This window comes from Lipotes vexillifer, unplaced genomic scaffold (assembly GCF_000442215.2).
Source record: "Lipotes vexillifer unplaced genomic scaffold, Lipotes_vexillifer_v1.1 scaffold454, whole genome shotgun sequence".
Taxonomy (NCBI): Eukaryota; Metazoa; Chordata; class Mammalia; order Artiodactyla; family Lipotidae; genus Lipotes; species Lipotes vexillifer.
In genome coordinates this window covers 1,120,659-1,148,566 of record NW_006779481.1, presented here as the reverse complement: position 1 = coordinate 1,148,566, position 27,908 = coordinate 1,120,659, and the positions used below count along the sequence as shown (strand labels likewise).

The 27,908-nt window shown below is 39.3% G+C and overlaps 1 protein-coding gene across 2 annotated transcripts in view; it reads right to left on the bottom strand.

The window, feature by feature from the left end:
* CERS6 (ceramide synthase 6) overlaps positions 1-27,908 on the bottom strand; it is a 326,376-nt gene that overhangs the window by 133,695 nt on the left and 164,773 nt on the right. For both annotated transcript variants that reach the window (XM_007452610.1, XM_007452609.1), the window contains exon 4: positions 10,211-10,268. In XM_007452610.1, coding sequence (XP_007452672.1) covers positions 10,211-10,268 — 58 coding nt within the window. The remainder of the gene's footprint in view (positions 1-10,210; positions 10,269-27,908) is intronic.

Here is a 27,908-nt window from a genome sequence, read left to right as displayed (position 1 = left end):
CCCGGACCAGGGCACGAACCCGTGTCCCCTGCATCGGCAGGCGGACTCTCAACCACTGCGCCACCAGGGAAGCCCAGGGTTAACTTTTTTTTTGTTTTGTTTTGGTTTTGGTTTTTTGTTTTGCAGTACGCGGGCCTCTCAGTGTTGTGGCCTCTCCCACTGCGGAGCACAGGCTCCGGACGCACAGGCTCAGCGGCCATGGCTCAGGGGCCCAGCCGCTTCGCGACACGTGGGATCTTCCCGGACCAGGGCACGAACCCGTGGGCCCAGTCACCCCATGGCATGTGGGATCGTCCCGGACCAGGGCACGAACCCGTATCCCATGCATCGGCAGGCGGACTCTCAACCACTGCGCCACCAGGGAAGTCCCAGGGTTAACTTTTTTAATAAAAAAGAAACTAATAAAGATATTTGAAAAAAATTAACCATCCACAGTTTATCTCTAAAAGGAATCTTAACATTTTTACCTATTGCATTCCATTTGCTATGTATATATGATTATCACAGCAAAATGTACAAATGAGTTTGTTACTCATTTTCATGTAAAGTTCTACTAAATATTTTACTAGAACTATAAATAACATAGTAATTTTATAGTTATTATTTTTAAGTAGTTGCATGCTATTTTGCCACTTTGATAACAATTTAAACAATTCTAATATTAGACATTAGGAATGTTTTACATTGTGTTTTGGATTTGCTATAATTTGCATGCAAATGTATCTGTATATATATACATATGCTTTTCTTTAAGTTGCAATAATAACTTTATACATGTATATTTTTTGCAAATTATATTGTATATAATTTGTTCCTCAGGATAATTCATAGGAGTTGAATTGCTGAGTCACAGTATATGAACATACTTAAGGTGATTCTTCTATATCGCTATTTTGCTTTCTAAACAGGTACCAGCTTGCCATATGATCAGCTATTTTAAATCTTCACTGAATTATGGGGTAAGAGTTTTTAAAATGTTACATTTTATATATATATTAAAAAATACTCGGGCTTCCCTGGTGGTGCAGTGGTTGAGAGTCCGCCTGCCGATGCAGGGGACGCGGGTTCGTGCCCCGGTCCGGGAAGATCCCACATGCCGCGGAGCGGCTGGGCCCGTGAGCCATGGCCGCTGAGCCTGCGTGTCCGGAGCCTGTGCTCCGCAACGGGAGAGGCCACAACAGTGAGAGGCCCACGTACCGCAAAAAAAAAATACTCAAATGAAAAATAATAAAAATAGTTACATAGTCTACATTACTGATTTTAGAGATGTAGCGATTCACTCCCAGAGAGACTAACTTGCCTAAGGTTGCAAAACTGATTAATGCCAGGTCTTCTGGCTCCTTCTTCAGTGTCCTCACTGAATCACATTATCCTCAATTTCTCCCTGGCCTCAGAATGTTCCCTTCAGATAGGATACCAGCCACAAGTCAACACAGAAGGGCAAAGGAAAGGTATGAGGGAATCAAAAAATATTCAAGAGGATAGATGTAGGTAAAGGGGAAAAGGCAGATACAGTAAGGAGAAGCCTTGAAGGACAATTTCCTCGGGTCACGCCAGATAATTTCCATTCCAGGAAGTGCATTTACTTATTTGCAAGCATCAAAGCATGGTCATGACAAAGGATCCCACTGGACTAGGTGGCACCAGCAGCACAATATTTAAAAGCTTCATGTCAAAGCACTGCAGGAGACATTCACAGTTCTCAACAGAGCCCCCTCTAAATCAGTACTAATTAGTGTTATGCCTTATATTTTCCAAGTACCGTATAGCTTCACAGCACTCCTACACACAAGCTGAGGACGCCAGGGCAAGCATCATCTTCCCATTTCACAGATGAAAAAAATGAGGTCTCAGGGAGCAAAGGTCCTATTAAGCACAACTGGCAGAACAGAGACTGAAACTTCAATCCTTACCTCTAACTTAATGTTCTCCCACAGTGATATGACTTGTATTTCTTAGCTAGGTAAATTTACTAATAAAAATTTAAAATAGTCCTTGAACTGCTAGATTTTTGAAACTTGTTTTCTAATTCTTTTTTTTTTTTTTTAACTGACCTAGAAATTTTAAAGACCACAAGACTGGCTGCGATTTTTGCCTCAGGCAAGTCAATTCATCAAAAGTGTTTTCACCCCTAGTTAGCTATGAGGTCAACATAATAAGTGGCAATTTGCATAGTTTTAAAATGTAATACAATAAATTACAGTAAGTTGTCAGAGTACATCACAGAATGCAGCACAATGGGAAGTTTGGGCTAGTTATTAAGATATTGTGGATACATCTCAATAGAAGCAGAAAACACTTTTGACAAAATTCAACACCCATTTATGATAAAACCCTCCAGAAAGTAGGCATAGAGGAAACCTACCTCAACATAATAAAGGCCATATATGACAAACCCACAGCCAACATCGGCCTCAATGGTGAAAAACTGAAACCATTTCCTCTAAGATCAGGAATAAGAAAAGGCTGTCCACTCTCACCACAATTATTCAACATAGTTTTTGAAGTTTTAGCCACAGCAATCAGAGAAGAAAAATAAATAAAAGGAATCCAAATCAGAAAAGAAGTAAATCTGTCACTGTTTGCAGATGACATGATACTATACATAGAGAATCCTAATGATGCTACCAGAAAACTACTAGAGCTAACCAATGAATTTGGTAAAGTAGCAGGATACAAAATTAATACACAGAAATCTCTTGCATTCCTAAACACTAATGATGAGAAATTAAAGAAACACTCCCATTTACCATTGCAACAAAAAGAATAAAATACCTAGGAATATACCTACCTAGGGAGACAAAAGGCCTGTATGCAGAAAACTATAAGACACTGATGAAAGAAATTAAAGATGATACAAACAGACGGAGAGATATACCATGTCTCTGGATTGGAAGAATCAACATTGTGAAAATGACTCTACTACCCAAAGCAATCTACAGATTCAGTGCAATCCCCATCAAACTACCAATGGCATTTTTCACAGAACTAGAACAAAAAAGTTAACAATTTGTATGGAAACACAAAAGACCCTGAATAGCCAAAGTAATCTTGAGAAAGAAAAACGGAGCTGGAGGAATAAGCCTCCCAGACTTCAGACTACACTACAAAGCTACAGTAATCAAGACAGTATGGTACTGGCACAAAAACAGAAATATAGATCAATGGAACAGGATAGAAAGCCCAGAGATAAATCCAGACACATATGGTCACCATATTTTTGAAAAAGGAGGCAAGAATATACAATGAAGAAAAGACAGTCTCTTCAATATGTGGTGCTGGGAAAACTGGACAGCTACATGTAAAAGAATGAAATCAGAACACTCCCTAACACCATACACAAAAATAAACTCAAAATGGATTAAAGACCTAAATTTAAGTCCAGACACTATAAAACTCTCAGAGGAAAACATAGGCAGAACACTCTATGACATAAATCACAGCAAGATCCTTTTTGACCCACCTCCTAGAGAAATGGAAATAAAAACAAAAACAAACAAATTGGACCTAATGAAACTTAAAAGCTTTTGCATAGCACAGGAAAACATAAAACAAGACGAAAAGATAACCCTCAGAATGGGAAAAAATTTGCAAATGAAGCAACTGACAAAGGATTAATCTCTAAAATTTACAAGCAGCTCATGTAGCTCAATATCAAAATAAACAAACAACCCAATCCAAAAATGGGCAGAAGACCCAAACAGACATTTCTCCAAAGAAGATATACAGATTGCCAACAAACACATCAAAGGATACTCAACATCACTAATCATTAGAGAAATGCAAATCAAAACTGCAATGAGGTACCACCTCACACCAGTCAGAATGGTCATCGTCAAGAAATGTACAAACAATAAATGCTGTAGAGGGTGTGGAGAAAAGGGAACCCTCTTGCACTGTTGGTGGGAATGTAAATTGATACAGCCACTATGGAGAACAGTATTGGAGGTTCCTTAAAAACTAAAAATAGAACTACCATACAACCCAGCAATCCCACTACTGGGCCTATACCCTGAGAAAACCATAATTCAAAAAGAGTCATGTACCACGATGTTCATTGCAGCTCTACTTACAATAGCCAGGACATAGAAGCAACCTAAGTGTCCATGACAGATGAATGGATAAAGAAGATGTGGCACATATATACACAATGGAATATTACTCAGCCACAAAAGGGAATGAAATTGAGTTATTTGTAGTGAGGTGGATGGACCTAGAGTCTCATACAGAGTGAAGTAAGTCAGAAAGAGAAAAACAAATACCATATGCTAACACATATATATGGAATCTAAAAAAAAAAAAAAAATTGTTCTGAAGAACCTAAGGGTAGGACAGGAATAAAGACGCAGAGGTAGCAAATGGACTTGAGGACACGGGAATGGGGAAGGGGAAGCTGGGATGAAATGAGAGAGTGGCATGGACATATATACACTACCAAATGTAAGATAGCTAGCTAGCGGGAAGCAGCTGCATATAGCACAGGGAGATCAGCTCCGTGCTTTGTGACCACCTAGAGGGGTGGGATAGGGAGGGTGGGAGGGAGGGAGATGCAAGAGGGAAGAGATATGGGGATATATGTATATGTATAGCTGATTCACTTTGTTGTACAGCAGAAACTAACACACCACTGTAAAGCAATTATACTCCAATAAAGATGTTAAAAAAAAAAAAAAAGATATTGTGGAGACACTTGAGCTGGCTCCAAGGAGCTAGTCCCTTGCTGAGTTCTGACTCCAGGAAGGCACTAGAGGGAGGGGGAAGACTGCAAGAGGGAGCTCGAATGTGCTCCTCTCTGTTTTGCTTCCCATTCTTACCACCCGCTCCCTCAGCTCCACCCCAACTGGGCCCTCCAGCAATGCATCCGCACCCCAGCAGTGACAGTTCATCCCAGTGGTAGCAGCTGGTTGCCCTTTTTCCTCATTCTCAGAACCAGCCTCACTGTGGTTTCTGAGACATACCAGCTGGTCAGTGCTTTCTTGTCTAGCTCCACGGCTCCTCCTTGGAGCATCTAGGTTCCAATAGCTCCAGCCTCTTCCTATAAGCCCCCGTCCTCAGAGCCGTAGCTTCTTACTGCCGTTACCGCGTCCATGATACCTCAGTGCAGCGCTGATCAAAATGCTGTGGGCAGATGAGCGCCAGTCCTTGAAGCATTTGTTACTGTTTCATGAGAATGTCAATTAACTATATCATGAAGCGCTGTTCATTTCAGCTGACTTTTCTTCAGAGGTAGACTCTCCCAAGAAAGAAGAAGTGAGTTGATTTACATTCAAGTCAAGCTCCTTATCTCATGGCAGACAGGTAGCAAATAGCAGATCGATTATTCTGAGTAACATAGTCTTGGTGGCTCCTTCTTGGTGAATGATTCTTCACATTACAGTCACCCCAAGAATCACTCCTGTAGTTTCTGTCTCGTAACGCAGACCCCGACTGATACAGAGGTTAGGTATAGATATATTTTGAGTAACCTTTATTTTAATCATACACGTGCATGTGTACAAAACTGTGATATGAAATGCACCATATGGTCAGAAAGTTGGAAATATATTAGCCTAACATGTAGATTACATGGAAAAAAATATTTACCTAAGTCCCAATTGCACATATATCTAATGACCTTCCTGTGACACTATAGTTTTAAAAAATAAGTAAAGGAACTCAAAGAAAAGTATTCAAAGAACTCCACTCCATATAAACTTCCATCTACAAATGAGAAAAAAAGGTAACAGTAAATGAGAGATAACTTACTCTATTTTTAAAGGTTTGACATATGGTCCCTTTCAAGACCTAGAAAAATGTGTTACTCTGTATGAGTACCTTGTGCTCTGGGACTTTAGAGCACCTGAAGTAATTTTGGGTCTTCTTTTATGAAAGTACTTGTCTCTGTTAATCATATTCATGGGGCTAAGGGTCACTTGTGTCAGCAATTACAGGAGCAGACTATTGAGACAGACTTATGTCTTTCAACTATTTAAATATTTCGTACTAACCCAACAATGACTTAATAGTTCAGTGACATGTCTGTAAGGTCCATGCCTTCTAGGGTCTACTTCCATCATCAGAGTTAACTGCTGTCTGTAAAGGGGGCTCGGAGGTGAGAAAGCAAAGACGACATATATATACACCTGTTAGCCCCTCACCATAAATGAGGCTCATCCTCTTATCTGTCATCATGAAACTACAGAAAACATTTTGTTGAGTTCATATAAATGACACACAAACATGCTTTCTTTACAGGGTGTCTGAAAATATGGGGCCAATTATTTCATCCTTTATTGCAGAACTATTCATAGGATGACCACATAACTTATCACCCAAACTGGATCAGTACAAGAGGGAGGTAAGTGCCCGGGACCCTGAGACAACTCATGTGTGAAGTCAGACTGTGTCTTGCTCCAAAGATACATTCACACATCAACTACAGGAATTATGACATAATGGAGGGGAAATCAACACACAGTAAATAATATGATAAAAAGGCAAGGCAGAAATAGAGACAAAGATGTAGAGAACAAATGTATGGACACCAAGGGGGGAAAGCGGGGGACGGGGGGGTTGAATTGGGAGATTGGGATTGACATGTATACACTAATATGTATAAAATAGACAGCTAATAAGAACCTGCTGTTTTAAAAAATAATAAAATAAAATTTTAAAAAAGGACAATAGATAAATATTTCTCTATGCTTCTAGATACCTTGCATATGAAAACCATTTCTATGTGGCGTAAGGTCTTATTCCATGATGTATCCCCTTCCTTCAGAAAAGCTGGAATATTTTAAAAATTAAGCACACATGGCAACCATGAGAATGCACCTGTTAGATCTTGTACCAGTGGGAGTGTGGCTGACCCAGGGTCCCGCTGCCGTGCAGTAAAATCCACAGCAGTATTTGCATGAAGGCCCTGCTGCTCACAGGCTGCTGGCAGCCTATGACTGAGCACAACAGGAGTACTACAGCAAGCCCATTTCTTGGAGACACAGGTCTCCTTTGATGATCAACTGTGGCTCCAGGACTGCCCAGGGGCCTGACTGAATTTTTCTTATAAAAGGCACAGCAAGCAGTCTTAGAGGCTCACACACACTTTCCTTCTTTCCCTCTCTCCTGCACACATGGTCAGACATACATTGTGGTCTGAAGGCTCTTCCAGCCTCCTGGCCAACTCCCTCCCCGTTTTCTCTTATAGACACTTCCCCTAATCAATTTCTTACACATTTAATCTCTTCTTGGTGTCTGTTTCTCAGAGGGCTCAGACTAAGACAGCACAAGTGTGTACTGACATAAACCTAGTTTATATGTATTTAAAAACTCTCAACTGCCTTATTTCTCAATACAAAGAATATTTTTAAAGTGAGGGCACTTAAATCGGTCATATATATACACTGAAAATCTACGATGACTTGGAAAACCCAGGAAAATATATATGTTCTCCCCACAGGATTAAGCCAATTCAAACTGGAAAGGTTAACAGCGTTCAATAAAATTTAAGTATTCAGCCTGAATGTATTTGAATATGGCAGAGAAAACTCAAGCTATTCTTATACTAGAGATTGACACCTCATAGCCTCATCTATAAAACGAGGTATTTAGATGAGAGGCATGATAACATTTCCATCTAAAATTCTATGGTTTTCAAAAATTTTTATTAATTGATTTGTTTTTTTATTTTTTAAGATTCTCTATCACGGGTGTGTGGTACTTTGCATTTGGTAAATAGCTCTTTAACGGGAGCATAGAATTTCCGGGTAGAAAGGGTACTTAAGGTTACTTAATACACCCTAGAAGATGAGACGTATCAGATTCATTTGACCTAAAAGCAGAAGAAAATTGGACAGTGCAAGTTGCCTAGGTATTTTTCTAACAGCACATGTAATGATCCACATTTTGGATGCTGGGAATAAGAAGCAGCTGTGGTCTTTGACATTTTAAAATTGGTCCACTACCCTGCTATTTTATTTTAAAACATTTAGGGTATTGTGCAAATTGGAATTACCTTGTTTTGACTATTTCTGGTGCTGCCTTCATAATAATTTCTTTCCTTTTTGGTTAGATGGGCAAATATATTGTCCATTCCAACAAGGTAACAGAAATATATTTTAAATATCCGTTAAAGTAAGTATTTAAAGTTCTAAACTGAAACAACGACTACATTAGGTTAAGTTTGCTAACTTAACTAAAGGAAGTCATGAGGTTAAGGTGGGCTGGTAAAGTGGGGAACGTACTAGAATAAGAGATAGCAGTGTGCGTTTCACTTGAGATTCAGCCCTTTCATAAACTCACTGTTTGACCTGTGGAATGCCATCTACCCTCTCTGGACTTCTGCCTCCTCAGCTGTGAAATGAAAGAGCTGGACAAGATAGCTTATGAAGTCCCTCACAGTTAGCTCATATGGAGTCTATGTACACTTTTCTATCTCGCAGTATGACTAAACACTAAACTGTACAGCTCATCCAAAACTGAGTGCTTCTTAGAGAGTATCAAAGGAAGAAACCCCAAATACATATTAATCCAACAAGAAGAAAAACATCTATTTCTCCTTTCATTTTTAAGCATTTGTTATATCTAGAGGCAGCTGAAAGGAAACTGTTATAGTTTAAGGAACAACAATTTCCAGGCAAACATTCTATTGACAAGCCCTTTTACTGCCTTCTACAGCGCCACGGAGGACTAGGGGATGAAAACTACTCTCATTCCATTCAGTCTGTGTAGGGATGGAATGAAGCAGAGCTAAGTGTCAAAGCGTTTCCTGTTCTGATGACAGATGGCCAGGCTTGCTGAATGAGAGCTTTTAAAAGAGACCACATCCTGCAGATCTAGGGAAAAGGGCAAAGAAGTGCTCCTGGCTTTCACCATCTCTCCTTGCTCACCATCAAAGCCCTTCACCAACAGAACCCGAAGTGAATTCCAAACCGTGACCTCAGTTAGCAACTCGACATTCCCATGAAGCCCAGCTCTCCCATGTCAGCTGAAATTCCATCCAAAGCTATTTCCTCTTCCAAGGTAGTCAAGTTGGAAGCATAAAAGCTCTACAGCCATTCTTTCTATTTTTTCCCCTAGATACATAAATCTGAAAACTAGAACAGTAAGGTTCCAAAATAAGCACTTTCCACCACATTTATTTACCCCAGTTGAGAATGTCTTCATACTAAAAATTTTACAGAGTGAAGTTCATTCTTTTAAATCTATTCAAGTGACCTCTGGGCCATGTAGTCTTATTAAGTGAAAAATAAGTGCAGTTACTAAAGGAAAAGACAACAAGTAAAAAGAATTATTTCCTCTAGGAAAATATGATATTGGGAAACAACTATTATTTATAATAGAATTTGCCACGGGCGGGCAATATCTTACAACTCAGACTTGAAAAATGAAAACGTATTTGCAATTTTCATATCAACATTTACATGAGAATTTACTAGTAAGGCGTGCCACTTGGCCCAATGCCCCAGTTTGAAAAATTTTTTTTGCTAAATAAAGGTAACACTGATATCACTTTAAAGGGTAATACCGTAAAACATTTTTTAAAATAATTTCCCATTTTCTGCCAACTCACTAGGGCATGACTGTGAGAACGTCTTCGTGAGACGAAGTTAAGCAGCCTAACTTGCTAGTAGTGCCATTAAGCACTGAAATCAAGAAGAAAAAGACTATGACGGCCTCAAAGAATTGCTTTCATAGGTAAAGGTGCCTTTGTTCATGCAGAAAAGCAAAACAGCAGCCAGGGAACACAGTCTATAAAAGGAATTGAATTTTCCACTGGCAGTTGGTGTTACCCTGTTGGTAGTTTTGCAAGACACTAAACTCTAATTTCTACTGATAACGGCTACAGTGATAACACAAAATGCCAAAAGTGATTTTTTCAAGTCGTGTGATGTGTGATGTGGAAACTCTAAATTCTTTTCAAGCCTGAGGTGGATTTTATAAGGTTCTAATGCCCATAGGTAGCAAATAACCAACTAGAGTGGTCAATGGACTTGGTAACATCTATCACTGGAAAAACAAATTATTTTCAAAAGCTATTTTCGGCAGATGCCTGAAAGTTGTATACTACAAAGAATGAACGGCCAATATTTTTATAAATCAAAGAAAAATGTACAAATAATTCTTAGCAAGTGTGTTATGATTGTTTAAAATTCTACTACTGCCAGAACATAAAAAATGAGATAGAGGCTTACAGTTACATAAGAATTACATAAAGTAACTTGACAGAGCCTACCTTTTTCAGGAACCGGACTCCATAGGTAAATACATAAAGGCCAAATGAAAATTTCCACCTGTGGAAAGTTTAAAAAAAATTCTATGATATTCAATTTAAATATTTCACAGCACATTCTGAAATACGTGAGTGAAAAAAGTCCGTTAAATGAACCCCCCCTACACACACCTCTGCCCCAACCAGGGATTAAACTCAATGAGAGATTTCAGTTCTGGCTAAACACATACACTTATGTGCATGGCATAGTGCAAATATTTTAAATATTAATAATTATACTCATAAAAAATTTTCTTTCACTCAGTTATTGTATTTGCCCATCTTCTCTTCTACCAACATGTGAATTTCGTCTTGTTCATCGCTCACAAACGAATAGATTTTACAAACATGAAGGTATATAAGATAGCTTTGAATTCTTTGCCTGTTTCAGATATTAAGTAAATGACAACTTCTGTTCATATTTGTTTTAAAAATAAAAGGTATAATCTTTTTAAATCAGGTAACATATTTTTCCTTCATCTTTTAACAAATTTTTATTGGCATCTTTCTTGATATTGCTAAGGGAACCCATTTGGAATCCAAATCATTCATCTGATGTGCAACTGTTAACAACAACCTTATACCATCCCAAACTCTACGTCTACCTGTTAGACATTCACTATTTTAATGAGGAAAAATTTTAAGTTCTCTTTCAATGACAAATGAATTGAATGTTTAAGTCTTTTAAAATACCAGACTTTGCAAACACAAAAAGCAATTTGCCTCCTGACAAATTAAAGTTGACTAGTCTCATTTGTTCTCCTTTGTGTTCATTTACAACTTTTAACCCAAGATACCATGAACAGCATGACCTCAGGAATGCTATTTAGTGAAATCAATCAGTTTTTAAAGGCACAGCTATTCACACTCAGAAAATATAAGAAGTAAAATCGGGAATTGAGTACCAGGGTAAGAGTTTTTTCGTAGTAACCGTATATATACACACACTATGTATATAAGTTATATAAAGTCTTTATATAAAGTCTCGTATTCAAACATGCTGGAATTCATGTGAGAACACTGAGAGAAGAGCTTTGAACTGCAGGGTTAAAAATCATCCACTAATCATCCATAAAGCCTGAATTCAGGAAGGAACAAAAAGCAACAATTCTAAAACCTCTTACAAAAGCCTTCTTGTAAGGAAGGGCAGTTCATATACTGCAGTATCAAAGTCAAGGACTTAATTTTTTTTTTTTCGTATTACCCTTTTTTTTTATTATTGATATATATTTTTTTACATCTTTATTGGGGTATAATTGCTTTACAATGGTGTGTTAGTTTCTGCTTTATAACAAAGTGAATCAGTTATACATATGTTCCCATATCTCTTCCCTCTTGCGTCTCCCTCCCTCCCACCCTCCCTATCCCACCCCTCTAGGCGGTCAAAGCACCGAGCTGATCTCCCTGTGCTATGCGGCTGCTTCCCACTAGCTATCTACCTTACGTTTGGTAGTGTATATATGTCAAGGACTTAATTTTAACCCCATCTCCATTATCAATTTTTGGTGGTTATGGGTGAAAGTATCTGTGTGCTTCCTTCTGTTGGGATGTACAAATTCTAAATCAGAAGTTAAGACCAGGGATGGCTCCAAGGGTGTGTAACTTGTGCAGTTACACAGGGTCCCATGCTTGGTTTAATGTTTTGCTGTCACTATCTCGAAATTCTTAATAATTGTTGAACAAGGGGCCCCATATTTTATTTTGCATTGGGCCCTGCAAATTATATAGCTGGTTCTGGTCGAGATACATAGATTCTCCTAACTTCAAGCAAATCTACTAATATCCCTTGACCTCAGTTCCATCTGTATAATGGGAGAGTGGGTTTATATTATACTGTTTTTTTTGTTTGTTTTGGGGGGTTTTTTTTGCAGTATGCGGGCCTCTCACTGTTGTGGCCTCTCCCATTGTGGAGCACAGGCTCAGACGCGCAGGCTCAGCGGCCATGGCTCACGGGCCCAGCCGCTCCGCGGCATGTGGGATCTTCCCGGACCAGGGCACGAACCCGTGTCCCCTGCATCGGCAGGCGGACTCTCAACCACTGCGCCACCAGGGAAGCCTTATTATACTGTTTTTGATATTTACACTGTTTTGATACATTGATGGCCTAAGGATTTGGTGGAACAAGTAATCTCCACTACTCTCGAGTCCCTCCCACTCCTGATTGTATTAAACCAACCTACTTCACGCACTTGCAAGTCATTTTTCTGGCCCGTGAAGACAACTGAATTTGCAACTCCTAGATTAAATGATTTCTAACAGCTGTTTCAGCTCTAAGACACTCCGATCAGGCAGTTTTTATGGATAACAAAAAACTTTATGGAAGTCACTGAAATCCCTACAACCACTCATGTAACTACATTTTCTTTCATAAAATAACCCCACTTTCATAAGACATAGGTTGTATTACAGGAACATGAATGCCTCCATCATTTGAATAAGAACTTGTGATGAATATAAGGCAGACATTATTTCCACAAAATATCTACAGAAGCAAAATTTTCAAGCATTTTGCCACATTCGGAAAGTCCTTTTTATATTTGTGTAGTTTCATGTAAGTTACAGTTTTAAATGGTGTCTAGCTACAGCCCCTGATACAGCCTCTCTCAACCTCCCACTAAAATATCTCTAAAATATCTATGAAAAGAAAGGTAAATAAAGGTGCATGCAACCACAAAAAAGGAAGAAATTACCTTCAGCCTACTGCAAGAATCAGAGAATTTTACAGCAGAAAAAAAGAATAAAATTAGATTTTAAAAATGTAATTAGAGGCAACAAGAAACAAGCTATGGGTGTTATAAAAGGAAGTAGGAAAATCTTAGTATATCTTCCTGTCTCCACTTTCTGCCATTTGTACAGAAATGCAAAAATCTGCCAGTCAGAAACCTAGACAGCTCTGTCATGAATGATACTTTTTGAGGCAGCAGGAGAATCCCCGCACCCCATCAATTAGTGACTGTTCAAAAGATGAGTGAGAGGGCTTCCCTGGTGGTGCAGTGGTTGAGAGTCCGTCTGCCGATGCAGGGGGCACGGGTTTGTGCCCCGGTCCGGGAAGATCCCACATGCCGCGGAGCGGCTAGGCCCGTGAGCCATGGCCTAGTGAGAGGCCCGTGTACCGCAAAAAACACAACAGTGAGAGGCCCGCGTACTGCAGAAAAACAAGCAAACAAACAAAAAGAAATAGAGACACAGATGTAGAGAACAAACGTATGGACACCAAGGGGGGAAAGCCTTGGGGGGGGTAGGGGGGGGGGGGGTGATGAATTGGGAGATTGGGATTGACATGTATACACTGATGTGTATAAAATGGATAACTAATAAGAACCTGCTGTATACAAAAATAAATTAAATTAAAAAAAAGACACCATTGTCATGCTAAGAGAAATATAGTTAAAGAACGTTTCTTTAAAAACTTAAAGATGATGCCTGGTTAAAGATGGCAATGTGAATGCATGAATTTACCTGTGTGCCTTTATGAATGTAGCACTAAACAGGCAGAAGAGGAATTTTGTTAAGGAAAGCATAAACTCAAAAGTACACAGAAAACAGGAGTGAGGACAGCCACCCCGTTTTGGAGCCTGGTTGCAGAACCAGGAGCTGTGGGTCCCAAGCTGTGGGTGGAGAATACTCAGAATCACCAGAGAGTCCCAGAAAGATTCCAGATGAGGAAGCAACTCTGCTAGGAACCTCTATTGGGAAGAGAGGCCTTAGGGATTAGCTTGCCCAAGTCCACACTGCTGCTAAGTGGCAAAACCAGGACACAAACCTAGTGCAGCACTGACTCGAAAGCCCCCTCTCAAATTCCACAGAATTCACATGCGTTTCTCTGCCTAGATGTGTCCCACTACATATATTTGGACACGGAAATCTTTTATATCCATCAAGTCTAAAAATTAGAATGGAAAGCTAGTAAAAACTACCACCCACTGAATCTGGTTTATTGTCCTTATGCAACAAGGCTGAAAGGGCTCTTTGTTAAAATCAAGACTAATAAAATGTGCCATAAAAGCAAGGAATCAGAGCGTTGAGGTCTTGTGTCTTACTGCCAGGTGTCACCCACATGGCAGGTCCTAATCTATAGAGGAGACAGAGCAGAGAAAGAGAGCCAGAGCAGCCCGCTGAGCTCAACTCAGCACACCATCCTAGAGAGAGGAAGGTAGCACATGGGCCATTTTCTTTACAACATTTCTGGAGTGCTTGCTCTGTGCCAGCGGTTGTTCTAAGCACTTTACAAGTAGACAGTCATGTAGTGAAACTATTCCACACAACAAGGTAGGTCCTGTTAACATCATCCCTAGTTTTTTTCAGACGCGGAAACAAGCACAGTGCGGTTTAATGATTTGCCCGAAGGTCACACAGCTAGTGAGGGAGAGCACGGGGACTACGAACCAGGCAGCATGGCTTCAACATCCCAGCTCTTAAGCATTAGGCTCTGCTGCCTCTTCCTGATTTTATACACCTGAAAACTGAAGACTGTATTCAGCTGAAATGGTGTTTCTGACCAAGGGGCCATTCGTGGACACCACATGATGAGAACGCTCTCTGTCCTGATGAATAGAAACTGGCTGCTTGCAAAACTGCAAACAGGGAAGGACTGCATTGGGGATTCTTTTCAATACCAGGGCACTTAAACAATACTGAGCTTGTCCACTAAAGTCACCAGTTATTATCCGGGCGCCCTTCTCCATCTTATCCACTCATCCTGTCCATGTACTGCAACAGTATGCCTCCTTTGGGATTTGTGTCAAATGCTAGCTACACCAAAAAGCCACCTCTTCTCAATGTTGCAACACTGAAAGCACTGTAATTCTCTGACGGTGTGTTTCTTACCTCCTTACCTCGTCTTTGATTACAGCCACAAACCTCTGACTTGCTTGTGAGTTCCAATTGGGTGCGACTGAATCTTACTTATCTTTGTGTTTCTGACAGCAAACAGAGTGTCTGACGAGAAATAGCTCCTAAATTGACATCTGAATTTTTATTAACGGTATGAGTACTCCCCTTGACTTCTCTATTTTTAGCTTTATTTTAAGCAAAATTGTCCTTAATCAAATGTGCAATCAAATGTGCAAAATACGTATAGGAAAGGGAAAAGACATGCCAAATGCTGCTAACAATTTTTTACATGACCCAAAACAGTAGGAATTTGGAATCAAAGAAAGTCAACTCTGGAATGGTCTAAATAAAAAAAAAAAAAAAAAAAAAATACTGTATTGAGTGAAAAACTAAGATACCTCGTTAGGACACACAAAAAATAGCATATAGTTCCTTTGATTCTGATTGAATTTATTAATTTTGAGACATTTCCATTTTAGCTGTTCCATAATCTAAGGTAAGAAAAAAAAAAATCATTGCTTATCAAATACATAAAGAAGAGTGAAGTAGGGCTTATATCTGTTTTTTCATAAAATTTAATATTTAATATAAACATGCCACTATATCTTGCAAATTATTACAAACAAGGTGAAACTATGGAGTTTGATAAATGAGAATATATTTTGAAATAAATTAGTATAAACTTTGTATATTGATACAGTCATCCCTCAGTATCCATGGGGCACTGATTCCAAATATCAACATCAAATAACAAAATCCAAGGATGTTAAAACCCCTTATATAAAATGGTGTAGTATTTGCATACAACCTGTACACATTCTCCTGTATACGTTAGATCATTTCTAGAATACCTCATACAATGTAAATGCTATGTAAATAGTTGCTAGTATGTGGCAAATTCAAATTTTGCTTTTTGAAACTTTCTGGAGTTGTTTTTTGTTTGTTTGTTTGTTTTTGCGGTATGTGGGCCTCTCACTGTTGTGGCCTCTCCCGTTGCGGAGCACAGGCTCCGGACGCGCAGGCTCAGCGGCCATGGCTCACGGGCCCAGCCGCTCCGCGGCATGTGGGATCTTCCCGGACCGGGGCACAAACCCGTGTCCCCTGCATCGGCAGGCGGACTCTCAACCACTGCGCCACCAGGGAAGCCCTGGAGTTTTCTTTTCCCAAATATTTTCAATCCCTGGTTGGTTTAATTTGTGGAGTAGAACCCACAAATACCGAGGGCCAACAGTACTTTAAAATACATAAATCTATCCTTTTACCTCTACGTACAAAAAGATTAAATTTCTATTTTTCTACAAAAACTCCAAGCTGATGACTTTCATAAAGTATGAACAAAGAGACAGTATAAACATATTACACTCATATTATACTCGTATTTCATCATTTCTCCAGTCCAGTACAACAGGACTTATGAAAACCCTTCGAAGGGGTTTCTGTATTATATCGGACACATTCACTTCCACAAAGTTTTGAAGTGAAGTGTTTGTGGCTTCAAACTTAACAGCAATAGTCATCTTTATGAAGTGAACAATACTTCTACTTACTAGGCTCTCTTTGAGGACCACCTATGTTTAAGACAGTAATAGCTGGCATTCCTTGAGTACTTATTTTATGCCTGGTACCATCATAAGAGTTTTGTATGTATTAACTTATTTGCATCTTATGAGAACCCTATGGGGTAGGTGCTACTATCATTCCCATCTTACAGACACAGAGAAACTATTTAGGTCACTTGCCTAAAAACACAGTTAGCGGGCTTCCCTAGTGGCACAGTGGTTGAGAGTCCGCCTGCTGATGCAGGGGACACGGGTTCATGCCCCGGTCCAGGTGGATCCCACATGTCACGGAGCGGCTGGGCTCGTGAGCCATGGCCGCTAAGCCTGTGCGTCCGGAGCCTGTGCTCCGCAATGGGAGAGGCCACAACAGTGAGAGGCCCGCGTACCGCGAAAAACAAAACAAAAACAAAAACACACAGTTAGCAAGTAATGAATTTGGGGATTCAAATCCAGGCACTCTGATTCCAGAGACCACATTCCTTTCTACTAAATATCGCCTCTTTATTTTAACACAAAAGTTAAAATAGAAGGTTCTTTTTCTCTTTTTTTTTGCCAAGAACATTACTCTATAGCTCTTTCTCCTATCACATTAGGCAAAATCAGTGGAGTTACTCTGAGAGCTGCAGCCTCCACTTTCAAGCTCCTTTTCGATACTAAGGCAGGAGGACAAGTAAGTCTTTCTCTGTTGTCTTCTCTTCCTTTCTCCACAAATGTAAGGCACACACTCAAGGTGAAATGACTTGGCTACAGTCCTAGTTAGAGCTGGTGTCATGAGTGAATGCTGCACATCCTAGTAGGACAATAGCTCACCAAGGGCAAGGATTTGGTCTTATGGATGTTTTATTGTAACATCAGTATATTTCTGTATATATAAATCAGAGTTATCCATCTCCCATTTCTTACGTGTTCGAACACGAATTTTTCTTCACAGTCGTGTTCTACCAAACAGCCTTGTTCTTCAGTGATCCCTGGGAGTCCATCCACACCCTTGTTCTACCAATGAAAACATCAGGTTCAAAGAAATGTGTAACTTCTCTACATTCCCAGGTAACCTGGTGAAAGAAAAGAGGTCTCCCCAGTTTTCACACCAGGTCTCCTTTGTTTACATCTTCTGTCCCTATGGCCTTAAAGTCAAGACTAGAAACAGACAACGACACAATAAGTTTCAGAAAATACTTGGCAGACACCTGATACACTGCCAATTCTCTAAGGAGGCAGTGTAATGTCCATTAGTACACAGACATCACATTTCACAAATTAAGCCAACACCTAATTTTTTTTTTACAAAGCCACAGGTGTCAGACTTCTATTTGTTTGTTTGGATGGTTGGTGGGTTGGCTGGACTCTTGGTTTGTAGAACAAAATAAGGCCCCTCAATTATATTTTGCATTTAATAAGTCTAACAAAGCCATCGAGCATCATTGAATCATGTTAATGATGCAGACACATATTTCTTTCTTGTTCCACAGGCTTTTAGCCAAAATACTTCCCCCAAAAGATGAGTTTTCTTTACGTTTAGAACACATTATTTTGAAATTAAGATAGACCCAAAGTCGTAGTTAAATAACTGGTAGGTTTCAACTGAGAACATTTTTTTAAAGAGGTAATGATTTTTAAGTCAGTATTCTCCTTTTCAAGCTGTTACTGGGACACTAATTGTATTACTTGAGCACAATAGAGATGTTCATCAACTAGGAAGAAAGTAAATTGACTTTAGTTTGAAAAACATCCCATATAGCTTAAAGAATGAAACAAAGGTGAGATTAAAGATTCCTTTTTTGGAAACTCTGGTATACAATCTAATTTCCCAGGATTGCTTTCAAACTTTCATTAGTTTAGGAATCCAAAGAAAAACTCTAGGTAGGGGAAAAGATGTGACTCATCCCATGGACTGATTATGCAGACCTGAGTTTTCTCCATAAAGCAAACATTTCCTGAAATTATTTCTATCTCCATCAATAATTAACTCTGTGACTCCAAATAGTTTTCCTCATCTGCTTAGCTGTTTCCCTGTTTGAGAAGCAACAGTCTTATGAATGCAATCACTGAGGTTGGAGGTTAAGTCAAACCTATTCACTTCATTTCCAGGGCAAAGGTGAACTTAATTTGAGTAGAACTGTCTTCACTAAATCACTGATTCAAAGAACAGGTTAAGCACTTACGTAAGTTTGGTAATATGCAAAATAACGCTGTATCTTTCATGAATATATATACTTATATACATATACACACACATATATATAGCATAAAAATAAAGAAGGAAATATAAACACCAAATTCAGGATAGAGATTGCCTCCGGAGCGTAGAGTAGACAGAGAAGGGGTATACAGGGAGCCTCAGCTGCTTCTGTAATATTTTAATCCTTTAAAACAGGATTGGATAGAGCTCAGAGGGTCTTTGTTATATCAGTCTCTGTACTTAAAAATACTTCATTATGAAAAAAGGGTAACATGAATAAGAATTATGTTCAGTAAAAACATATAAAATGACTGTCTTTTTCTTTTCTCACACCTAGAAACTATGAATGGCTTGTTCTTTACGTACCATCAGCCCAAGCATCCTTTTCTAAGCATTATAACTAATTTTACTCTTTTCCTGTCATTATATTCATGGTTTTAGGGCTAAAATTGCCATTGGGAATGTTTCAGGTATTGTCTGCATTTATGCTGACTCCTATACCTACTGTGCTCCATTTCTTAGACTTAACTATGATTTAGATATTGGTGCTTTTTTTTTTTAACGCTTTGTTTATAAGTTCTATCAGCAGTCAAATTTTCCTGATTCTCTCTTCAGTTCTCTATTGAGGTCTATTCTTTTATCTCCAGGTTGACTTCCCTTGTCAAGTGCCCAGCAAGGTGGAACTCAGCATCGCTGGCATTTGTCCCTTCCCATGAGTCTTTCCAACACCAGTCCCAGGTCTCTACACCCTACTCAAAACACATCTGCCAGAAACCAGTCTCCACAAAGTACACTTCTGTTAGGTCATTCTGCCTATAAAATATTTCTCCTTACTCCTATAATTCCCCTGAATATAGACTAAACATATAATTGTGAGCTTAAAGTCCATTCATTTATAATCAAGTTTGAAAGGCCATGATTTGTGGAAATCCGAAAAAGATAAATGAGCATTTTCCAGCTAACACTTGTCTAGAATAAGGATAAAGGAAGGAATAAAACCAAGACTGCTCTCCTGTTGTCAAAAATAAAATTAGTCAATAGGACTTTGGAACATGCACTTGCAAATGTCACAATTCTTAAGCACGTGGGTGAGGCAAAAGCAGCCAAATATTTATTACCATCTAGCATCAAACTAATGTCCTGTGCCCCTTGAACATCAAGCGCTTTCATAGTCTCTATGTAATTTTTTTTCTTTTCTGAAAGCAGACTGAAGACAAGGTGTCATTTGTTCAGATGCTGTGATTGCACAGGAAAGAAGCAAATGGGAACTAATGGTACTTCAGTTTGCAAAAGGTACATACTTTTGAATTTAAGAAAGAAATTAATTTGCCCCTCTCTACTGCCCTGTTTGATGTCAACTTTCTGCCGCGGGATCTCCTGCACATGTCATAACTGGACGAGAGACTAAGCAGCAGACCGTTCACAGGGATCGGGGTGGAGACCCTCCTTACCTACAACTCTAGTATAAAATTTCTTTAGTTTCTTCATCTGAAAATGGGGATAAAAATACATATTTTTTAGGGCTGTTAGAATTTAATGAGAAGTGAAAGAAAAAATTAAAATACAGAGAGAGATGCTCAGGAATGGATCCTAGGATGCTAACTAGGCTCATTCTTAATTCACTTGCCCTGACACACCAATCTCACCATGCAAACATTTAATATCATAAGTCGTGTCTCACCCCCTGGAGGTTTTTTTTTTTCATCTTTTTCCCACCCATACCCACACCTCTCATCCCCCAGCTCCTTCAGCCTGTTCGCCACCACACTCTCCACCTGGACTTTTAAGTTGTCTGTGAAGAATACCTATGTGTACGTGTAGATGTTTATGTATGTGACTATGTATGTACACACAAAGATACATATATTATGTAAATATAGGTATATGTATGTGTATATACACACATATCTATGTATATGTATATGTATATGCATGTACATATAAAAGTTAAATCCAAGAATGTCAAGGATCTTCCAATCGGAAACAAATACAGGTATGTAGGCTTCTGACCTAGTAGCCTCTACTTGGGAGGATGATATTCTTGCTCCTTCCTCTATTACAGAAAGAAACATAATTAGACAAACAATTTGTAATCACTGAGGTATTTTCCAAAAAAGTCAGTCAACCTGTACTCCCATTTAAGAAAATAAGCCATTTCACAAAACTGAACCTAGTTACAACACACACAATGAAAACCTTGGCTGACTAGTTGATGCCATGTGAGTTGTATGCTGATTGAAAGGGTAATGAGTTGCCCACACACCAGCTATAATCATACTGTGGCATCTCATGTTTTTTTTGTTGTTTTTTTTTTTTGCGGTACGCGGGCCTCTCACTGTTGTCGCCTCTTCGGTTGCAGAGCACAGGCTCCGGATGCGCAGCTCAGTGGCCATGGCTCACAGGCCTAGCCGCTCCGTGGCATGTGGGATCTTCCCAGACCGGGGCACGAACCTGTGTCCCCTGCATCGGCAGGCAGACTCTCAACCACTGCGCTACCAGGGAAGCCCCCACCTCATGCTTTAATTAACCTGAACCCTCCTTTCACTATGAGCATTGGAAGACAGTGGCACTGAGCTGCCCACTTCAAAGTAGCATCCTGCTACCAGAAACTGTTAGCATTCATAAATGAATTTGGTAAAGTTGCAGGATATGAAATCAAAGTATGAAATCTGTGACATTTCTATACACTAATAAACTATGAGCAAGAGAAATTAAGAAAGTACTCTCATTTACAATTGCATCAAAAGGAATAAAATATCGAGAAATAAATTTAACCAAGGATGTGAAAGATCTGTACACTGAAAACTGTAAGACACTGATGAAAGAAATTGAAGAAGACACACACAAAAAAGGAAAAATATTCCAGCCTCATCAATTGGAAGAATTAATAGTTAAAATGTCCATACTACCCAAAGCAACCTACGGATTCAATACAATCCCTACCAAAATGCCAAGGGCATATTTCACAAAACTAGAACAAATAAATCTAAAATTTGTATGGAACTACAAAAGATACTGAATGGCCAAAACAATCTTGAGAAAGAATAACAAAGCTGGAGACAACATACTCCCTGATTTCAAACTATACTACAAAGCTATAGTAATCAAAACAGTATGGCACTGGCACAAAAATAGACACATAAATCAATGGAACAGAATAGAGAGCCCAGAAATAAACTCACACATATATGGGGCAACTAATATACAACAAAGGAGCAAAGAACATAGAATGGAGAAAGGACAGGCTCTTCAACAAATGGTGCTGAGAAAACTGGACGGCTATGTGTAAAAGAATGGAACTAGACCATGATCTTACACCACAAACAAAATTAACTCAAAATGGATTAAAAACGTGAATGCAAGACCTGAAACCATAAAATTCCTAGAAGAAAACATAGGTGGTAAACTCACTGACATTGGTCTTAGAGATATTTTTGTGGATCTGACTCCAAAGGCAAGGGAAACAAAAGCAAAAATAATCAAGTGAGACTACATCAAACTAAAAAGCTTCTGCACAGCAAATGAAACCATCATCAAAACAAAAAGGCAGCATACTGAATGGGAGAAAATATTTGCAAATCAATACTGAATAAGGGGTTAATTTCCAAAATATATAAAGAACTCATATAACTCAACAACAACAACAAAACAACCTGATTAAAAAATGGGGAGAGGATCTGAAGACATTTTTCCAAAGAAGACATACAGATGGCTAACATGTACGTGAAAAGATGCTCAAAGTTGTCAGTAATTATCAGGGAAATGCAAATCAAAACCACAATGAGCTATCACCTCCAACCTATTAGAATGGCTATTATCAAAAAGGTAAGGAATAACAAATGTTGACAAGGATATGGAGAAAAGGGAACTCTCATATACTGTCAGCAGGGATGTAAATTGGTGCAGTCACTATGGAAAACTGTATGGAGATTCCTCAAAAAACTAAGAATACAACTACCATATGACCCAGCTGTTCCACTTCTGGGTATTTATCCAAAGAATAAGAAAACAGTAATTCGAAAAGATATATGCAACCCCATGTTCTTTGCAACAATATTGACAATATCCAAGATACAGAATCAACCTAAGTGTCTATCAATGAATGAATGGATAAAGAAAATGTGATGCGCGTGCGCGCGCGCACACACACACACACACACACACACACACACACACACACACAGAGGAATATTATGCAGCCATAGAAAAGAATGAAACTTGTCATTTTTGACAACATGGATGGATCTTGAGGGCATCATGCCAAGTGTAACAGACAGAGAGAGACAAATACCATATGATCTCACTTACATGTGGAATCTGAAAAACAAACAAAAGCAAGCTCACAGATACAGAGAACGGATCAGTGGTTGCCAGAGGCAGGGGGAGAAATGAATGAAGGGAGTGAAATGGGCAAAATGAATCAAAAGGTACAAGCTTCCAGTTATAAAATTACTAAGTCATGAGAATGTAAAGTACAGCATGGTAACTATAGTTAACAACACTGTGTTGCATGTCTGAAAGCTGCTGAGAGGACGTCTTAATAGTTCTCGTTGCAGGAAAAAAAAATCCTGTAACTACGTATGGTGACAGATATTACCTTACTGTGGTGATCATTTCACAATGCACATATATAAATACAAATCATTATGTCTGTACACCTGAAACTAATATAGTGTTGTATGTCAATTATAGTTCAGTAGAAAATGACTAAAAAATAAACTAGCATCATGATCTCTCGTACTAGCTAGCATTACATGGTATGACATACTGACAGTAAACCTATACTTAGAAAATAATAAACAGCATGAAACAAAGGGATAAGCATGAGATTTCCGATCAGGAGACACTGTGATCAGCCTCTGATGCTCTCAAAATGACCTTGGGCAAATTCAAGTCTTTTCTGGGGAAGCAATCAGACCTTTAAGGTCTCTTTGAACTCTGATATGTTGAGTCTTAGTCATATTTTGATCCTGCGGCATTTGACAAAAGTGGCCATTCTCCTTCGCCTGAAAAGCTGTTGCGTTGCCCTTTTCCTCTTTTGTCCCAACTCTCCAAAGTCAGAATACCCAGGGTTCCATCCTCAGCCTCCTTTTCACTCCATATGCTCCTGCTAGTGAAATCACCCACTCCCCGTATGCTGTGCGATAGCTGCCTCTAACCGGCTTTATAAGGCTGGATACCCAAACACCAATACAGGCACCTTGGACTCAAGATTAAACGCTTCCTATCTCTCTCCCAGAAATCCACTCTGTTTCTGACATATCTTTATCAAAGACATTACTATCCACTAAGTTTCCTCTCCTCCTCCTTCAACCCCCATCTCCCATCAGTCATCAAATCTAAAAGTTCTACTTTGGAAATATTCCTTTCATTTATCCTCTTTTCTCTATCCCCTGGTCCAGCACATGTAGTTTTCATCTCTCTTGAAGGGTGGCCTAGCCTTTGCCAAGCTCCACAGACAGACATTTAAGCCAGGATGTCAAATGATTGATTGAATCATGAGAAAAAGAACAGTCGCACAGTCCAGAGAATTTGCTTTGGCATGAATGAGAGTTTCTCTTCCAACAGGCAAAGCTACACAGAAATCCAGAGTATCATCAGAAGATTGATTGCAAAACAGAACAAGAAGAGTTGGTGATCTGAAGATGGGCCTAAGGCACTTTCGCCAAAGAGCATGTCTTCCCATTTCAGAAGCCAACACTCCTTTTCCCCGCTGCTTTAATAAGCTCAGCCAACCTGTACCTCAGAACGTCCCATTATAACGTGCCGGCACCCCCGCCCTCTTCTCAGCTGGGTGAAGCTAATCAAATGTTGCCCTTAGCCAGGCCTGGAGCCACCTCTTTAAGGGGACTTGACAAATCTCATTTCTAATCCATCATATGTTGATTCTTTTTTTTTTTTTTTTTAACCTTAACCCTAAGTTTGGAAATAATGAACACATACTTGTCTCCATGTATTGCTTCCAAATATTATCTCTCAGGTATCAGGGATGCTTTCCATCTTCTGAATAGCCCATTCACCTTTATGCCTCAGCATCTTTGCTCATACCTTTCTCTCCTGGGACTTCTTTTCCTCTTTATCCAGCTCAACTTATCATGACCTTTCTGAAATTTTCCCTGGTCTCCACCCCCCAAGGCAGAAGTGTTTTTCCCCATAATGTACTGTTCTAATATTAATATTTATTATAGTTATCCTTTAAGAGACCAACCACCAGTTGGATTTTCAGTTCTGAGTGAAAGATCTGTGCCTTAATTCTGCACAGGACTAACATTAGGGAGGCTACGTTTGCACTGTCTGGGCTAGAATACTGGACCCATCATTTTCAAGCTGTCTTTGTGAGCATGGGCGCTCCCTGTGACTCTATCACCTGGTCTATAAAATGAAGATAGTAACACCTATTCAAAGGGTTTGAGAGAGGATTAAATGAGATAATACTTGTAATGTGCACAGAACAGCATTTCAATGCATGGCAAGTGTTCAATAACTTAACTATCTTTGCTATTTTTATATAGCATGTATATGACAGATACCCCGTAAATGATTTCTGAATTAAGTTTTATGATTAACTGTATGGGCCAGTGCCAATGGCTAGACACACCACTAAACTACAACATGACTTTAGGACAGACATTTTGTATGAGATTTGAAGATACAAAGGTGGAGGAGGCCTTCATTCTGTTAAAGTTGTTAAGCAGTGGGTCATGTAAATGAGACTCTCTGTTGCTTCTTTTATTAAGTTTATGTGTCGGAAGTTGGCTGACTTCTTGTTTTCCCCTTGTTTGCAGTTTTAAAGTTATTGAATATTTAATGCTACAAAACCACTTGAGATTGCTGCTACACTAAATCTGCACATTGTACAAGCAGCTCTGAAAATGTTAAGAGTAAAATTTAGTAGAGCTGGGAAGTGAAAAGTACAGCAGTGAATTTCCATGCTAATGTGGTATCATAAATAAAATATGATACATGGAGTAATCAATCACTGAACATGTACAGATGAAGAGAATGAGTTTATGTTTATTCAGGGTTTTTTTTAACTCCTTTGCTCTGAGACATTTTATAGCCACAAAATTATATATCTGAACTTCAAGGTCATCATCTAAAACCTGTAAACCCACAGCCTCTAAACAAGAAGTTGCAACACTTAAATTCTTCGGGGATCAGGCCTGTCAGACAAACAAGGAGATGGTTAGGCTAAGCTCTTGGTACCGGATGAATGGCCACTGGCACTCAGTTTCCATGCTGGCAATGGGACAGGAGGTGCTCAGGTCTGTGGCAATTTCAACACCCTACTGAAATAAGGGTCAGTCAAATGTCAAGAAAAATCCAAACTCAATTGTGGCCAGATTTTTCCCGTTTTTCAGAGAAAGCTGGCAATCTGATATGTTACATATTTTATATGAAATCTGATTTTTAAAATAAATGCTGGCAATTAACTCGATTGAAAAATAAAACACCAAACAGGCCAAACAAAATCCATCTTGAAGGCTGGATTCAACTTGGGGTCACCAGTTCAAAACAGTTGCTCTAAGCTTTTTACTTTCATATGTGGCAGAAATGGGTGGGATGTTTTATTTCTAACCCTTACTCTCTAAACTACATGAATATGCCAGAATGGAACTCTTTGCTTTCCTGAGGCATGGAATTTTTGTGGGTAAAATTTCACCCTCATTCTCTAATGACCCAATGAACTCTTGCTCGGTTCTTAGAAAATGTCCAGCAACCAAAACTGGACAGAAGTCAAATCAAAGAAATTCTATTTGCAATTATGCTCACAAACAGATAGCCATTCATTAAGGAGGATAAATTGAGGAATTATGAAATGCCTAGACATATGGGAGTCTAAATATGAATAGGTCACAGTCCCTCTCTCAAGAAGCTGACAATCTACTAAGCTGTTTCTTGAGGGGCTACAGCTGCAAATCTAAGGAAGCCTTACGTATTTGAGGTTTTCATTCACATCCTCTGTCTGCACTCCCAGCTTGGGACAATACCCAGACAGTAATCTTTATTTCAGGATCATCCTGCCCTGGTGTCACTAGGCAAAAATGCCTGGAAAACTCAGTCCTTTCACATCAGATCTGGAAATCTTGTTAAGATGGAGGTGGTGTCATACCCTGTCCCTTCTCTCCATGAGCTGAAGAGAGGAACTGGTGAGTAGAGATGCAGTGGGGAACCAGGCAGAAAACCCAAGAAAAAGTTCCACTGGGCCCAATGTCCAAATCCTCAATGTCTCCCCAATGTCCAGATCCCCTGAAGACTTTTGTATTAATACAGAGCAGGAGAAATGGTCAGGAGGTCAGTGGCTCCAACACAAGGGAAAAGGGGGCTTTCATTATGCGTCCGGAAGTCCCTGCCCTACGTTAGTGGAATAATGGAGGAAAAGCTCATGGGGATGGGATATGAGAGTGACAGGGCCTGTTCTGGTCCCTTTCTGAACCTAAAAGGGAGTTGGGGCTACAGGATTCTTGACATAACCAAACATTTATCGGAATGAACGGTTATATTCTTGTATTTCCTTTCCTTTTCAAATAAAAAGGTTAGTAAAGGTATATTAATGTTCACACTTGGAGAAACAACAATAAAAATAATTATTACAAAAATGTTTATCACACTGTCAAAGTTTTGATCATAGATGTTTTTAAGTCTGAAAAGGTATAACGAAAGGAGGAAGGGCAAGGGGAGTGGGCAGGTGGGGATGCAGGGAGGCAGTCGGTAAGACAGTTACAACTAGAGCTACGATAGCAAATCAGTCACTCACAGATGACGGCAAATATTAATGGGAAAACTATTCAAGTTATAAAATAAAATGTATTCACAATTTTCCTGGAACATCTATACTATGTAATTCAAGGCAGAAATATACAATCACACAGACAAATTGATTTTCAAGTGGTTCCTTGTAATCACTTGTACATATTTGGGATGTAATGGCTAATGTAATAAATACACATTCTTTCTCTGCTCCACTGCATGCTTTAGAGTAACATTATTTCCTGGAGCTGTAAAAGCTCTTTCATGTAGAACCTCAGGTTAACTGGGGTAGCACTGCCAAGAAAGGAGACAGATTGAGAAGCAAGCAGGTCCTTAGGGA